Source organism: Arvicola amphibius, chromosome 2 (assembly GCF_903992535.2).
Source record: "Arvicola amphibius chromosome 2, mArvAmp1.2, whole genome shotgun sequence".
Taxonomy (NCBI): Eukaryota; Metazoa; Chordata; class Mammalia; order Rodentia; family Cricetidae; genus Arvicola; species Arvicola amphibius.
Window position 1 is genome coordinate 188,549,889 of NC_052048.2, and position 17,693 is coordinate 188,567,581.

General features: G+C 37.2%; 1 protein-coding gene, 1 non-coding gene and 1 gene segment (V, D, J or C); all 3 read left to right on the top strand.

The window, feature by feature from the left end:
• The window catches only part of LOC119806829, a 238,803-nt gene that overhangs the window by 91,228 nt on the left and 129,882 nt on the right, over positions 1 to 17,693 (top strand).
• On the top strand, positions 8,024 to 12,123 carry LOC119806820 (anionic trypsin-2-like). The gene is made up of 5 exons (XM_038318858.1): positions 8,024 to 8,063; positions 9,129 to 9,288; positions 10,936 to 11,189; positions 11,570 to 11,706; positions 11,974 to 12,123. Exons 1-5 carry the CDS (start codon positions 8,024 to 8,026, stop codon positions 12,121 to 12,123), a joined length of 741 nt encoding a protein of 246 aa, XP_038174786.1.
• LOC119808618 lies at positions 14,852 to 14,958 on the top strand. Its single transcript, XR_005284527.1, has one exon. It is a non-coding gene; the product is annotated as a U6 spliceosomal RNA (small nuclear RNA).

Here is a 17,693-nt window from a genome sequence, read left to right on the forward strand (position 1 = left end):
GGTCTTTTTTCCAGTTTTGCTCCTTACCCCTTATGTTGTTAACCCTTCCTCCAAATATACTGTATTGTTATTTTCTGTCATTTTGCAAATATATAGACTCTAAGTAAGAGAGGAAAATAGAGTATTTGTCTTAGTGAGTCTGGCCAAATTTTTAATATGATAATTTTCAATTTGATTTATTTTCCTACAAAATTTAAAATTTCATTTTTTCTATAAATGAGTAACAATGTTGTGTATATATACCACATTTCCCTTACTCATCTATTGATGATAGCCTTGGCTATTATTAATGCTATCATAGTAAGCATTATGTTTTCCGGTACTTCAAGTGTCTGCTGACTATTATTTAATCAGTCATATACCTGAAGTGTTAGTATAATTAATCTTAATAAATAAAAACAGGAGTCATATATTTGGTTAAAAACATGGAAGATAAGAGCACTGGAGAAGGTGTTCGTTGCTCCCTAACTTTCCCTCTTCCTCCATCTAAAAATACCCAAATCCTCTTTCCACCCACTTTCCTATCTCTCTGCATAGTCCTCCAGACCTCAATAACAGCTAACTCTCCTCTGTGATTACACACAAGTTTTATTTGTAAGAACACAAATAATATCACAAAGAATTTCCTTTTTGTCTAAATAAAAGGCAAAGCTTTTAACTAACATAGAAAAACTATATAAAATAAGTACAATATAAATAAATGTATACAGGCAAGATTTACATTCACAGTGTCCAGTGAGTTGACAAATTCAGATTAAATACTCCATCTTATCTAAATGAGTCAAGAATGCTGTACCTAATTCACCTTCTATCTTAACGTGTATTACTAACCCAAAACTATTTTTTATGTCTGTCAAACATAAACACTTCATATCTACCTCTTCATAAGTTTATTTTCTGATTTTGGTAAAAAGAAAAGCTATAGCTATAACTATAACTAGTCATCAACTCCATCAGAAACCTGAAAAACAAATAATATTACCTAAATAAATATAACATTTAGAACCAACAATTTCCAAAATTAAACAATGACAGAAACATTTGACTGCCCGGAAATTCATCCAAATTTCCTGTGTTATATTGGGGCATCCATTTTCAGGCTGTCAGCCCAGAATATCTGGCAGATATTTTCTCAGAAGTGTGAAGTTTTGAAGGGCTTTCCTACCTTTTCTTGGCAAAGTTTGGTGGGTGCTTTCTTTTGTTTCCTTCTTATCCAGTTTAAACAGTATACTGTCAATTTTCAAGAATGTTCCATGAGCTGCAGAGAAGGTATATTCTTTCCTATTTGAGTGGAATGTTCTATAGATGTCTATTAAGTCCATTTGTTTCATTACCTCAATTAATTCTCTTATTTCTCTTTTAGGTTTCTGTCTGATTGACCTGTCCATTGGTGAGAGAGGTGTGTTGAAGTCTCCTGCTATTAGTGTGTGTGGTTTGATGACTGCCTTGAGTTCTAGAAGTGTTTCTTTTACATAAGTGGGTGCTTTTTTTTTAGGGGCATAGATATTCAGGATCGAGACTTCATCCTGATGAATTGTTCCTGTTATGAGTATAAAATGTCCATCTCCATCTCTTCTGATTGATTTTAGTTTGAAGTCAATTTTGTTAGAAATTAGTATGGCCACGCCCACTTGTTTTATAGGTCCATTTGCTTGAAAAATCTTTTCCCAGCCCTTTCCTCTGAGTAGATGTCTGTCTTTGTGGTTAAGGTGTGTTTTTTGTAAACAGCAGAATGCTGGATTCTGTTTGTCTATCCAATCTCTTAGTCTGTGCCTTTTTATAGGTGAATTGAGTCCATTGATATTAAGTGATATTAATGACCAGTGGTTGTTTACTCCAGTTATTTTTTTACTTTTTTGGGGGGTAGTAGAGTTTGTGTGTTTCCCTTCTTGTGAATGGTCGCTAGATGTCTGAATTATTGTAGGCAGTGTTGGCAATGTTGGATTCCTTGGGTTGTGACTTTCCTTCTTTTACTTTCTGTAAGGCTGGATTTGTGGTTATGTATTGTTTAAATTTGTTTTTATCCTGGAATATTTTGTTTTCTCCATTGATAGTGAATGATAGCTTGGCTAGGTATAGTAGTCTGGGCTTGCATGCATGGTCTCTTAGTTTCTGTAGTAACTCTATCCAGGACCTTCTGGCTTTCATGGTTTCCATAGAGAAGTCAGGTGTAAGTCAGATAGGTTTACCTTTATAAGTTACTTGACCTTTTTCCTTTGAAGCTCTTAATATTCTTTCTGTTATCTGTAGTTGAGGAAAACATTTTCTTGCCCAGCAGCTAACTCTTGCTGTAAAGAAAATATACCCCATAGGGAGTTTCTTTAATGTCCATCATCTTCTTTGAAGTACTTTGGTATTACCAGGATCAGACATGTCATATTGTCATTAAAAAAATAACCTAGCTCTGCAATCTGACTCCAAGTAAGCTGTATTTGTCATAACATAAACAAAATATCACACAACATATACCTATTGGTAATATCACAGGATTGTATGGTAGATCTATTGATAATTTTTTGAGAAACGTCTGTCTTTAATCTCATTGTGGCTGTACTCATTTATATTCTTCCAGCCCATTTACTTAATGATAGCCCTTATAAATGTCACTACTGTTAGAATGTTTTATTTGTTAATGGCAACCAATCTTATTGAGGCAACACAGAATTCCTTTTATTCATGGCTAAGGTTGTTGAGATTTTTAAGTATTTATTGGCCATTTGTACATCTAAATTTTAACAAATTCTTTTCAATGCCCATACTTAATTTGATGATTTAGGTTGTAATGAATTATTTTTAGATTTTTCTCTCATACTGAAGGCTAGCTTTTTTTAAATATTGACTTTATTGTTCAGAAACATTTAATTTTATGTTGTTCCATTTACCTGTTCTTGTTATTAATTCCTTCACTATTGAATCTGATAATCAGTGTAATCAAAATATCAAAATACTATAGATAGTCCTTGTGTATGCCTATGTACCAAAGCACTTTCCCTATGTTTTCATCCAGATGTTTCCAAGTCTTAAGATAATATCTTTGAATCATTTTGGGCTTTTTTTATCAAGGGTGAAAGATGAATATCTACATTTATTCTTTTCTTTATGTATATTCTCTTCCTTTTCTTTTTAAGAACTTCATGTGTGAACACTCCTTCTATATCACATCACTCCCTCCTTCTCCCCTCCAACTCCACTATCACTTCCAAATTCACTGTCTCCTTTTCAATAATCTCTCTCTCTTTCTCTCTCTCTCTCTGTGTACATGTACATATGTGCTGTGTTGTATATATAAAAACATTTATAAACAGTATATCAAGCTAATTTAGCATTAATCATATGTACATGTATCTTTGACTGACCATTTAGAGCTAGAGAAATTAAGAAGTAGGTTATCTATGTAGGAAACAACTTATGCTTCTCTCCAAAGCCATTGACTACTTATGGCTCTTCATCCCAATATTGGATCACATGGAATTTTACCCATCTATGTTAACATGTCAACGCATGTTGTCATAATGCTTATTTTTCTCAGACATCCATATATTTGATATTATAAGGGGGCATTTTCTGTGTCATGTCTAGATGACATCACTTAGTAGTAGATCTCATAGCTTTGGAATTTTCTGATTTCTCTGTTCTTTTAAGATATACTTTCCCCAGCATTATTTGCAGAAGAAGTTATCTTTTTAAAGAGTGTTTTTTGGGCATCTTTGTAATGATCAGGTAACTGTAGCTATGTGGATTTTATGTCTATTAAATTAATCTACATATCTGGGTTTTATTGGTACTAGGTTGTTTTTTGTTACAATGACTATATATCATAACTTGGATGGGTACTGTAATATAGCCTGCTTTTTTTCTTTCTACTTAGGATTACTTTGACTTTTCAAGTTGATATAAATTTTAGTTTTATTTCATTTAGATCTTAAAAGAATAACATTAGAATTATGATAGAGATTAAATTAAAAGTGCCTATCCAATTTGGTAATGTAATTTTTAAAATTACCTTATTTAATGTTCTTTCATTTTTATTATAATATCTTTTACCCTCATGGGTAGTAACACTAGTTTTTTTTATATTGTATATGAGGGTTTTATCCTGATTTCTTTCTTGCTGAGTTTATTATTGCTCTATGTAATGCCTACCAAAATTTGTATATTGATTTTACCATGCTACTTTGGTGGTGTTTATCACGTACATGAAGTTTCTGTTGAAATCTTTTAGTTTCATTAGGTACAGGATCATATCAGCTTGCAAAACACAATAATTTCACTCCTTACTTTGCTACTTCTATTTATTGATCATATGGATAGCACTAGTTGAACTTAGGGAGTTATTAAAAAAGAAGATATATAATTGGGAGAAAGACAGGTTGTGGGGACAGAGAATAATAAATGAGAAATGTGGTTAAATGTGATCATATTTCATTGAATAAATATATGAAATTCTCAAGAACAAGGAAAATAATTTTTTAACATTTGAGATTATGATACTATTATAACATTTATCCTTTCCCTTTCTCCTTAAAATTCATGGTCTCTCCTTTCGTTTCTATATGTGTCTATATACATACATATGTATATTTCTGACTATAATCTTATCAGTCTGTAAATGTTCCTTGTATGTATGTTTTGGGGGCTTACCATTTGGCAATGGACAACTAATTAGTATGCTATTCCTTAGGGAAGACCACTTCTCTCATTTCTAGCTTTGCTTGGGTGCTTATGGTTCTTGTGTAGGTCTGAGTTGTCATTTTTTCCTATCTACTTTGGCATGCCAACTAGTCTAGTATTTGTTCAAGTCTTATTTGAGAAGTAATGCTAGTGAGAAATTGTGGGCACAGCTACTGACATTACTAAAGAAAAAATTTCTTCTGGCTTTAGAGATTTTCCTCTTCCACTTCTGCAATGTTCTCAGAGCCTTAGGTGTTTAGTCTGTTCTGCAGATATCCACTGTGACTGGGCTTCATAATTCTGTGTTTTGATTCATTATGGTTTTCTGTAGTGATAACTATCTGTTACAAAGAGAATTTTTCTTGATGGGGTGAAGATTTTACTTACCTATTAGCATATAGAGTAAATGTATTTTTAATCCCTTTACTCAACTACAAAAAACCCAGAAACACTCCATTCTGAAGCAACATAATGGGAAAAAAAAACCTCAATTTTTAGAGGAAGGAGGTACAGCTGTCATCTATGAAGAAGTCAGTTCTGTTCAGAGATGTAGATTCTTCAAATCTGAAAATGAGATAACACTATCTGTTATCTGCCTCTTTCATGACATGGAAGCAAATATAGTCAAGGGCAAGGCAAACAGATAACTCTTGTCTGAGTTTACCAGTACAGAATATAATTCCAGTGCTCTATTTTACACTAGTTGTTGCATAAACTTAAAAACCTTAATTCTACACTGTAATGCCCACCTGATTGTCTAGAAATGCAGAAGAGTAGGATACATATTATGTTCATAAAGATTATAATTGATTGTGAGATGCACACAGAGAAATGAACCACTGTTTCCAAAGTTGAATTGCAATCATTGACATGACAAAAATTGAATGGGGACTAAGAGACTATTTTAGAGAAAGATATAAAGGAATTTAAAATTTAGGATGAATAGGGTCGGGAATAGCACGGACTTTCAAATGGAGTTTAAATAGCTGTTTTGTGAATCTATACTACTTATCTCAGTCTAGAGCATAAGAAAATAGTCATGATCCACAGTAGTCTTCTAAACTATGATTCCTGATAGCCTGGAGAAAGCTGACCTCAGGTCATAAATAGGAGCACAAATATTAAATGACTAAAATTCAAGCTCTAGCTATAGAACACTGGTGTGCTATACCTTTCAATATTGCTTTACAGATAGGGTCATAGTAAAATCAATGGAGAGACCATCCCTCTGACTAAGATGATTTTCCACACTCATTAGGGATAATCCTATTGTGGCCACCTGGTTAGTATATAGTGGAATATGGAGATACTAGAAGAAATATCTGACATTGTCCTCCAAACCAGTAGGCCTAAAAATACTTCAGGCAAGAAAGTAAAACACCAATTTTACAATTGGATTTACCAATATTGCAGAAAAAATTCTTACTATTGAAGCTAAAAATAATGATACCATCACATTCTGTCATCTGGACATGAGGTCCTAAATATGTGTTCCTGTGTTATACATGGCACAGGTGGGTCATGATAACGTAAGGTTCTAAGACACAGTGCCAGGAAAATATAAATTTGGTGTTCACATTGTGCCAAGGGAAAAAATGACAAGAGGAGCCAGATGTTTACCTTGTTTCCTGGGGGCCATTGGCTTTTTGGCAGTACCTGTTTGCATGCCACCTGTGACAAGTTTGATACTTCACATGAGTTTCCATATCTTTCTAAAGCCTTGAAACCTTATGCCAATTTTAGATAGTTTCTTGCAAAAACAAAAATGAATCCATCTGAGTCAATGTACCATCCATCCTTATTAATTAGAAAAAATGCTTTCTTCATTCTTCACCATAAAAGAGTTTTTAAAAAGAAATGAGGTTCCATACATAGGGAATGTAGTGTGTGTCTCTCATATGAAATGTCTTGAAAAATCTATGACGTATTTTAGAAATAAAATAGTACTCCACTCAGGCATGGCACCACACACTATTTTATAACCTTTAGAGGATAGTTGAGGTAAGAGTTCAAAGTGCTGATTCTGTTGTGCAGCTGAGCCAGTCATGCCAGGAGTGGGTATAGAGATATTTAACAGGCCTCTCAAGGTTGTTTTCTCCAGTAAATGCTGCTAACCATTTCTTTCAACACCCTGCATACCTAGTATATCAAAACCAATCACAAGATACTGAACTCAGATTTTTCCACTCTTATAAGCACCTCTAGAATGTTTTTTTCTACAATTTAGATAATTCAGTCATGAAATTTGCTTGTTCTTGTCCACAACACTGACATCAGACTAATTAGAAAGTAAATAGATCCTACAACAGGGTTCCTCAAGTTGTATGATAAATTAGATATAATCTCACACCATTTTTCAATGCATCTTTTCTGGCAGGTTAGTTCTCAATAAATTTCAAGACTGGGACTTAGTGGGGTTTTTTTAGAACTCATGGATCTTCTAGATGATAATTTATTTTGAACAGAAGTCAGAGTGACTATTGTTCAAGGCCTTTCTCGTACCTCATTTGGAGAATGCATTTCTATTTCAAACTTCCTAATTCTAGATGACAGGGAAGTATTAATTTTTATGCAGAATGCTGATACAAATATGAAGAAGTTGAAACTGGATCCATAAAAGCATAAACAGTGAGAGTCAAAGGTCATGACACAGAGGAAAGGAGAATGTGGTATTGGTCTGTATTTGGGACACACTGAGAAGGCTCCTACTCATACTTTATCCCTCAATCTTTAAATCACTTGCTATTTATGGGCCTTGTTACAGAGTTGTTCAGGTGAAAGCCAACAGTTTTGAGCAAGTCCAGTCATCCATTTCTCATGAATTCATCTCTAGTTCTGATCACCAAGCCCTTGAAGATGACCTTTCTATATGATAGATTATTCTAGAGATAAGAATCTTCAGCTTATATTTATTAGATACAGAAACAATGTAATTCTTCTCATAGGGCTCTAGATCTCTAAATACTACCAATACCAGGTCATCTTGAAGTTAAGTTTCTTTGAAGTCTGGGTATGTCTAAGGACCATGATTGTGCTCTACCATCTAATGTCTTTATATAAGCCTAGGAAGACCCAGCTACATAGATAGTCTGTGGTTCTACTGTTTTTGTATCCTGGCTGCCTTTCAAGAATCAGCTGTTCTCCTCTCCAAGAAGAAAAGTTTCCTTATCACATGTTCCTCACCTACCCAGAGAATGGACAAATAAAGCAGAGATAATGCATGACCTAGGAAGGGGAAACCCACAGGTGTGCTTGGGAAGGGGCAGTGGGGCACCTCCCCTCTGTACCCCCTTCTCCCTCCAGCAGAGTATAAATGCCGGCTCTCCCCAAGCACTCACTACCTTCTGCCACGATGAGTGCACTCCTGTTCCTGGCCCTTGTGGGAGCTGCTGGTGAGTTCCATGCCTTGATCCAGGTCCTACTCTTCCCTCTCCTAGAGGCCACGAACCCCACTAATACAGATGCTGTTTTCTTCTATAGTATTCCAATAACCTGTCTTCCTACAGCAGCTCTGCATCTGTATTTTCTGATTTCTCTGTAAGCTTCATCTTTCTTACCCTGTACTGTTGTTTATAATGTGATGCCAAAATCTAGAAATGGGAGGCATGCGGAGGTTCCATGAAGTGAACCATATGAACAGTTTGGGGATAGCTCAGCCACATATATATTTACAGATAAATATTCTAAATTTAAAAGTTGAAAACTTAATTTTACTGGGGATCAAAATCTTAAAGTTCTGACCTTTTTGTCTGGAGCAGTCACTTTTTAATATGATGGAAATTTCTGTATATATATATATATATATATATGCATATATATAAAATCTTACATATTATATATGTTGTAATATGTTTAAAACTTTGGAATTTAATAACATTATAATTTCTATTATATATCGTTATTTATTAATACCTATTAAATGCCGAAATTTTATTAAGACTTATAAACATGTAATCAAGGTTAAAAATCAATGATTTTGGTCAATATCATTCTATCCCTGTATTCTACATAAGGCCTTAATACATAGACTGAGCTATAAAATCCCTTTGGCATATTGACATCTACATACCCAGGATAATTTCCAAAATAGTTCCAAATATTTTAATTCCTTTAACCCTTGTTAGACAAAGGAGTATCAATGAATTACGAAAATGAGGTCAAAGCAAGTAGTAGATCAGACCACAATACCCGTGCCCCATTCCTGCATTCTGAGGTCATACCTTTCCCTCGCCATTGTAACCCATCAGAACACTGCTACATACAGAGAATCTTTCTATTGTATTATGAACAGGGCTCTGTATTATAAACTCTCATAAGACACCATAGGCCTAATGTTGCCTGTTTGCCTTTAGTTTCTGTAAATAAGGATTCCTAATTAGCTTAAGTTTGACACAGGACTGAAGGCTGCAATTTCCAGTATCTTGATGAATTCTCTTCTCTCTTCTTTTCTACTCAAGTTGCTTTCCCTGTCGACGATGATGATAAGATCGTTGGAGGTTACACCTGCCAGAAGAATTCTGTCCCCTACCAAGTGTCTCTGAATGCTGGCTACCACTTCTGTGGAGGCTCCCTCATCAATAACCAATGGGTGGTGTCTGCAGCTCATTGCTACATGTCGTAAGTTATGAGCTCTGTCTTTACAGAACACATGTGACGTTTCTAAGGAAATGGGATTAGATCAGGCATCAACTGAGGTGTTTAAGAACCAACATGAAATCACAAAAAGGCTTTCACATCATTACACCTGGAGATAAGTACATAGCAGCAGGGAGATAAATAGAATTTTCTGGAGTATCTGTAAGCCTTTTTTGGAATTTAAAGACTATTACTATATTCATTATCAATTGAGACATGGACAGAAGTCACTTGGGAGAACATAAAAATTATTATTTTAGCTATAAAATCCAACTAGTTGTCAAAATCAACTGCATTTCTGTGATACTTCTATTATTTTGGTCCTTAAATGTTTGATATGTAGTCCCTAATATTTCAGAATTTCTATAAATCATGTTGCTCAGCAACATGTAGTATTGAAAGAAGTTTCTGTCATGCCCAGTCCCCACAGCTGTTCAGTCTCAAAGAAACATAGAGATGTCTACATTAATTTAATTATAAACAGCTTGGTCTAGTAGCTCAGGTTTTCTTATTAACTAACTCTTACACCTTATATTAACTCATGATTCTTGTCTGTGTTAGCCACGTGGCTTGGTACCTTTTATCAGTGAGGCATTCTCATCTTGCTTCCTCTGTGTCTGGGTGACAACTGTAGACTGACATTCCTCTTTCCAGAATTCTCTTGTTCTGGTCACCCCACCTATACTTCCTGCCTGGCTTCTGGCCAATCAACATTTTATTAAACCAGTACAAGTGACAAACCTTTTCAGAGTACAAGACCATTGTCCCACAGCAATACAGTATTGGTTTTTAAGTCCCAGTATTGTAAAAGGGTGATGGGAGATCTGTAAAAACATGGGAAAATATCTGCACTTTATAAATGGCAGAGAATGAAGCCATGATTGGGGGTAGTAGACTTGGGAAGAGGTGCCACCTGTAGAAATAGCAAAGTAACCTCTGGAATTCTAATGTCATACTTGTCCCCTTGGCCTCCTCACACCCAGGGCATACTGAGAAGACACAGTGAAGAAGACACAGGCCATGAGCTCAAACTATTTCAATTCATTTCATTATACAAAGAAAACCAGGAGTCAGTTGCATTACAAGAGGTTTTCCCATCTGATCATGAATCTGGATCATCCAGAATCTAATTCAGAAAGTAGAGAAATAAACCCAGACTGCTAAAATTCAAAGCAAGTTCTGAGGTGCCATAGTTGCAATGGTTCAAGCTATCATGTTTTGTTTGTTTTTATTGCAATAGGGCTTCTATGTGTAGCCTTGACTGTCTTAGAACTCTGTAGTCCAGGCTGCCTTTGGTCTCAGAGATCCTCCTGCCTCTGCCCCTGAGTGAAGGAATAAAGGCATGTGTGTGTATGAACTGCCGAGCATTACACCATTTTATTGGATGGTGTGTATCTGTTAGGGAACAACATGTTGGTGAGCAGTCTTCATCTGCTCATATGACTTGTCCTAGAATTAGAGAGAAATTTGGGTTTCACTCTGGTACTTCCACATCACACATCGGCTACTTTTGTGATATTAAACCAGCTGTATCCTATCTTTAGACTTATCCAGCTAAAAGGGGTACATGACCTGGAGTATCTGAGGTAACAGATAGGAATTTTCTGCCATGTATTTTGTTTCCAACAGCCGCATCCAAGTGAGACTGGGAGAACACAACATCAATGTCGTGGAAGGCACTGAGCAGTTTGTCACTGCCTCCAAGATCATCAAGCATCCCAGCTACAGTTCCTCAACTCTGAACAATGACATCATGCTGATCAAGCTCGCTTCCCCTGTGACCCTCAATGCCCAAGTAGCCACTGTAGCTCTGCCCACCTCCTGTGCAGCTGCTGGCACTCAGTGCCTCATCTCTGGCTGGGGCAACACCTTGAGCTCTGGCGGTGAGTATTTCATCCACATCTTTCAAGAGCTAAGACAGATTCTACACATAAATCATTGGCTTCTAGGCCATAAATGCATGGCAGTACCCCAAACACAAGGTTCCAAGATGGTCACAAGAGGCATTGACCTACAGAATAATCTGGTTCCAGAATGTAAACAGGAGAATTGCAGAATGAACAATCATTAGTTCCAATAAAGACTTCAATAATGACTATTCTTAATATCTTGAAGAAAACACAGTAATCCTTTCTGCCAGTCTATCCCAGGGTGACTCTAGTGCCTCTTTAATGGCAGCTTCAGGGGTCACATACTGGACAACACTGAAATATTGATCCCTAGTCTGGTCTCTCTCACATTCCTTCTTCTCTTTTCCTCACAGTGAACAACCCAGACCTGCTCCAGTGCCTGAATGCCCCAATCCTGTCTCAGTCTGCCTGTCAATCCGCCTACCCTGGACAGATAACCAGTAACATGATTTGTGTTGGCTACCTGGAGGGAGGCAAAGATTCCTGCCAGGTAATTGGCCCCCTTCTCATATAAATATCTTGTTTTCTAGGGAGTGGGAGTGGATTGGCCTAGTGTGTGGGTCAGGAAGTTTCCTCTCATAGTTCCATGAAAAAAGGAAGAGGTCTATTTCAGATGTCATTTCAACACATTAGCAAGAATAGGGGATTGAATAAAAAATGGAGATCCAGGGAAGCTAGAATTGTATCTTCAGGTCAGAGTGAATGTAGTCTTTTTTTCAAATGCCCTTTCATTAATTACTTTATTTCTCTATCCTAGGGTGACTCTGGTGGCCCTGTGGTCTGCAATGGACAGCTCCAGGGCATTGTCTCCTGGGGCTATGGTTGTGCCCAGAAGAATCTCCCTGGTGTGTACACCAAGGTCTGCAACTATGTTACCTGGATTAAGAACACCATTGCTGCCAACTAAGAATCCTTCAATCCTCTGAACTCACTATGGCAATAAACTGAATTCCTTACTTTCTGTGTCTTGGGTTGATCTCTTTATACTCTTTTCTGTAAAAAAAAATATACATCTATTTGAGGTTATCTTTATATATACTTAAAATATAATGAGCATCCTACACCTCCAAACATGTTACATGGAATAGTAGTTCAACAGAAGTTGAAAAAAAAACCTAACATTAAATAGTAGAAGAAGCAGTGGTTTTGGTTTTCTTCTAGAAATCATATATCAGAATGTAGTTGATAAAAAGTCATCGTTTTCTTTTACATTTTTGTGTGATTTTTAAATGAACACTGTCATGAACTCATTCCTAGTTAGGAATAAATACGTATTTTAAACAGGAGTTTTTTAAACAGGAGTGATTGCAGTGGTTCTTGAAAGTGTTAATATACTCATTTATCATCATCAATACTAAGATTCTTACACACATTGATTATTGTGGATATAATTTTTTCCTCAAAGAAAACACATGTAGGGCTTTTTCATGTGCCCATATGAATAGCTTCCCATTATCTCTTTTCCTATATATATGCCTATAACATTTCCTTTCCATTATATTATATAAGACAATATGTATGCAGCAGTCTGAGATCTACATAGACATTCCCACACTTAGGTTCCTCCTCTCCCTATAGAGTCATTGTCATTGGAGTGGCAAAGCTAGACAACAAATGCACAGAGGGCAATGTCGTACAGCACCCTTCTCCAAGCAGATGATGAACCTGGGGTTGCCTCTTCTCCCTTGTGCTCCCTGCCCTGCATTGCATTCGCTCCTGCAGCAACTCTGCCAACCATGAGGACTTTGTGCAGCATGCACATTGTCTGCCTAGGTGCTGTGAATCATCATGGCAAAGAATCTCAGCTCAGGCAAAACGCTGAAATCATCACTCTGCGTTGTCCACTCTGCGTTGTCTCTCTGCGAGTTACTGGTTGACATTCTGTCTTCTTCCCTCTCTAGCCTCCTTTGAACAACCACAGTTTTTTCAAAAGTATTTTTAATTTAAAAACTTCCATCACTTCATTCTCCCTTACCTCCTCCAATCTCTCCCCAAAACCCTCCCCTCAGCCTCTCCCATGACCCTCTATTTCCTTGATTATATTTATTAAAAAGGTTTGTATGCCTTTGTGTGTGTGAGTGTGTACATGTGTTTATGTGTGTTTGTGTGTTTTATGTGCACAAATAGATTTTTTAAATGACAGTTTCTCATAAAGGTAAGGTGATCCTTGGCTTCATGACTGTTTAGGACTATTGGAGCTTAGGACATCTGCGGTCTTGCTAACAACTTCTGGTACCATGAAACCTAGTCCCATAGAAGGCACTGAGGTCTGTTCAACTCAGAAGCCTCTGGGCCCTGTGTTTGAAATGCAGGTGTATTCAACACAAGGGACTCACTCACCTATCATCTCTAGGTGCAAACAAATGCAGTAGCAATAGCCTGTAAGTTTTCAGGAGCCTCTTGGACAACCCTAATGAACAAATCAAAAGGGGTCTTTCCAAAAGTAGGATATTGGGTCTGTTTAGAGTTTTGGCTCCTGGAAGAAAGATTCTTAGCTTAGATAAGAAAGCTCGACCAGGACTGAAACAGCATGGAATCAAACCGGATTCTCTGAACATGGTGGACAATGAAGCCTGACTGAGAAGCCAAGAACAATGGCACTGAGTTTTGATGCTACCACATGTACTGGCTTTTGGGGAGCCTAGTCTGTTTAGATGCGCACCTTCCTGGACCTAGATGGAGTTGGTTGGACCTTGGACTTCCCGCAGGGCAGGGAACCCTTACTGCTCCTTGGACTGGAAAGGGAGGGGAAGGGGAGCTTTTGGGAGGGGGAGGGAAATGGGAGGTGGGGAGGAGGCGGAAATTTTTAATAATAATAATAATAATAATGTTAAAAAAAGAAAATATATATGCTCACACAGACATACACACAAGCATATATAAGCTTATATGTATTATAGAGTTTCTTTTAAAAAGTTTGTCGTTACAATTCTTAACTATATTTTCAGGTCCCACTGCTTTTATTTTAGTCTCCGATCTCTTTCTTCCGGGTTTATCTTCCTTGCCACTCTCTCACCTGTCATTTTCTTTTTCACCCAATAAGATCTCTTATATTTTTCCTTTTCTTTATCATTGCTCTCCCATGCCCCTACTCTGCCCATGGCCTCTTTTTACTTTCTAGTTTTTAACTTTTCCTTTTTATTCCAGGATATCTACCCACATATCAATATTTAGAGCTAGGAGCCTCCAATGAGAAAGAATATGTGTCATTTGGAGTCTGGGCCATTTCACTCAATATAATCTTTTATTGTTTTCCATTCATCTACCTGCAAATCCATGATTTCCATTTTCCTTACAGGGAAATAATATTCCATAGTGTATGTGTACCACACTTTCATATCTGCTCATCTGGTTGAAGGATATTTAGGTTGTTTACAATTTTTACCTCTGATATCAAACCTGGAAGTAAACAACAGCTCCCTAATTGGACTATAAAACCTGTTAAACAGGTGGAAATGTATGATTGGTATTGAAAAAGAACAAAATACACAGGGCTAGCTGAGTCACAAATCCTTAATAAAAAGCTACAACCATTACTTTACTAAAAGAGTATAATTACTTATTACATTCTAAATATTTGTCTTTATGCCTACAGATATGCATAGTCCTCATGCTCCATTAAGAAAATGACTCTTGTGCTCACTTCGGAAGCACATATACTAAAATTGAAATGATACAGAGAAGATTAGCATGGCCCCTGTGCAAGGATGACACGCAAATTCGTGAAGCGTTCCATATTTTTCAGACTTCTTACACAAAAAAGAAATGTCAAATTAATGTCTCCATAGATTTTTTTTTACTTATAGCTCAAATCAAGTAAGTATACATTGTAAAATATCAGGAAAACTTTGTATATATAAAGAAATTTTCGAGATTAAAGTTATACAAATGTAAAAATTTATGGTGTAAAATAGAAAGGAAACTACATTGTAATAAAAATTACAATAATTATCATAAAAAAGAAAATGGCTCTTTTTATTTTAATTTTTTTTATTGATATTTATTGAGCTCTACATTTTCCTCTGCTACCTTCCCTGCCTCTACCCTTCTCTTCAACTTTCCCCAAAGTCCCCATGTTCCTAATTTACTCTGGAGATCTTGTTTTGTTCTACTTCCCATGTAGATTAGATTCTATGTATGTCTCTCTTAGGATCCTCATTGTTGTCTAAATTATCTGGGATTGTGATTTGTGGACTTGTTTCCTTTGCTTTGCAACAGATGGAGAACACTAAAGAAAATCATGACCAATAAAAATTTGTAGTTGTTGAGCTCAGTCCCAATAGGTACATCAACAAAGTAATTCCTGTACCTAAGCATCTGTGAAGAGGAGGTGGGAAGCTTTCAGAGACAGAGGTTAAGCGGTTTTGCTGTGAGATTGTTACTCCTAGTTAGGTCAGATGCTAAGCCCATATAGTCTAAACAATGTGACTGTCTACGCATAGGCTGAGAAGAACAGCAACAATACATATGCCAAACTGGACATAGAAAAGCCAATGATGGAGCCTGAACCTGAAGACCCAGTGGAGGGGGCCACAAAACCACTCTGCTTGGCCCTTACCCGGGCTGGGAGTCATTGGTGAGGGGGGAGTTCCTTTACCTCATTCAGCTTGTTGCAGGCAAGCTGGGCCTTTGTCTGAGATAGCTGCCCAGCAAGGAGCCATTAGCCTGAAACTGAAGACCCAGTGGAGGATTGTGCTGCTAGGTTCGCTCCATCCCACCCTGCCCCCACCTTCGCCCTTTGGTCCCTGCAGTGTTCCTAGGCTATCAGGAATCCCTGATTCAGTGCTGTGGAGTTCCATCTGGACGGGTGAGTGGGTGCTATCCTGGGGTGACCTGTCCTGGAAGTAGAGCACATCCCCCCTGCCCCAGCACCTGGTGCAGGGGTGTCTTTGGTACTCACGTCCCTATCTCTCCCAAGCCTACCCTAGTGTATTCAAGTGTCCTGACCCTGTACCAAGGCCACCCACACAGAGGTGAGATAGGCTGCCCTCTAGGCAGGTCTGAGGATTCTGGCAAGGGAGTGCTGGCTCCTTCAGATTGTGCTGCAAGGAATAGCTCCTTCTCCAGCTCTGAGGAGAGCCACCCAGATTCAGTCACAGCAAAGATTGGACCAAGACACCAAGTCTATCCTAGCTCCATTTGAAGAAAGAGATGGGCAGGCACCAATGCAAGAACTACCCAAACAACCCGAAAGGCAACATGACATAACCAGAATCCAGGCTTCCCGAAACAACAAGAATTGTACGCCCTACTCCAGAGGAAATAGAAGAAATCGATCTTAAACAGTACTTTATGAAAATAATAGAGGACCTTAAACAGGAGATAAAAAACTGCCATAAAGAAATGGAGATGACAAACAAAAAGGTAGACAAAATAAATAAATCTCTCAAAGATACCCAAGAAAAAAAAGAAAAACAAGAAAAAGCAATCAAACAGGTAAGGGGAACAGTACAAGACCTGAAAAATGAAATGGAGGTAATGAAGAAAACACAATCTGAGGGAAGACTGGAAATGGAAATTCTGAGTAAACTAACAGAAACTACAGAGACAAGTATTACCAACAGAATACAAGAGATGGAAGAAAGAATCTCGGGCTCGGAAGATACTATAGAGGAAATAAACTCACAGATTAAAGAACAAATCAAACCCAACAAATTCTTAACACAAAACATCCAGGAAATCTGGGACACCATGAAAAGACCAAACCTAAGAATAATTGGGGTAGAAGAAGGAGAAGAATTGCAACTCAAAGGCCCAGAAAATATAGGCAACAAAATTATAGAAGAAAATTTCCCCAACCTAAAGAAGGATATTCCTATGAAGGTACAAGAAGCCTACAGAACACCAAATAGACTGGATCAAAAGAAAGCATCCCCATGCCATATAATAATCAAAACACAAAACATACCGAATAAAGAACAGATATTAAGAGCTGCAAAGGAAAAAGGTCAAGTAACATACAAAGGGAAACCTATCAGAATTACACCTGATTTCTTACTGGAAACCATGAAAGTGAGAAGTTCTTGGATGATGTGCTACAGACACTAAGGGAACATGGATGCAAGCCCAGACTACTATACCCAGCAAAGTTTGCATTCACCATTGATGGAGAAAACAAGATATTCCAAGACAAAAACAGATTTAAACAATATGTAGCCACAAATCCAGCCTTACAGAAAGTAATAGAAGGAAATTCACAAACCAAGGAGTCCAAGAAGGCCAACAATAACTCAGACATCTAGCGACCCTTCACCAGCACAACTAGAAGAAGGGAAACATACAAATTCTACTACAAAAAAAAAAGTCCGGAGTTAACAACCACTGGTCATTAATATCACTTAATATCAATGGACTCAATTCACCTATAAAAAGGCACAGGCTAAGAGATTGGATACAAAAACAGGATCCAACATTCTGCTGTTTACAAGAAACACACCTCAACCACAAAGACAGACATCTACTCAGAGTAAAGGGTTG

What these genes read in the sequence shown, in the direction of transcription:
- LOC119806820 (XM_038318858.1), top strand. Translation starts at nt 8,024, where the DNA reads ATGAGTGCACTCCTGTTCCTGGCCCTTGTGGGAGCTGCTG. An exon ending in GGCCCTTGTGGGAGCTGCTG is followed by an intron (nt 8,064 to 9,128) that starts GTGAGTTCCATG and finishes TTTCTACTCAAG; the next exon opens with TTGCTTTCCCTGTCGACGAT. An exon ending in CAACACCTTGAGCTCTGGCG is followed by an intron (nt 11,190 to 11,569) that starts GTGAGTATTTCA and finishes TTTTCCTCACAG; the next exon opens with TGAACAACCCAGACCTGCTC.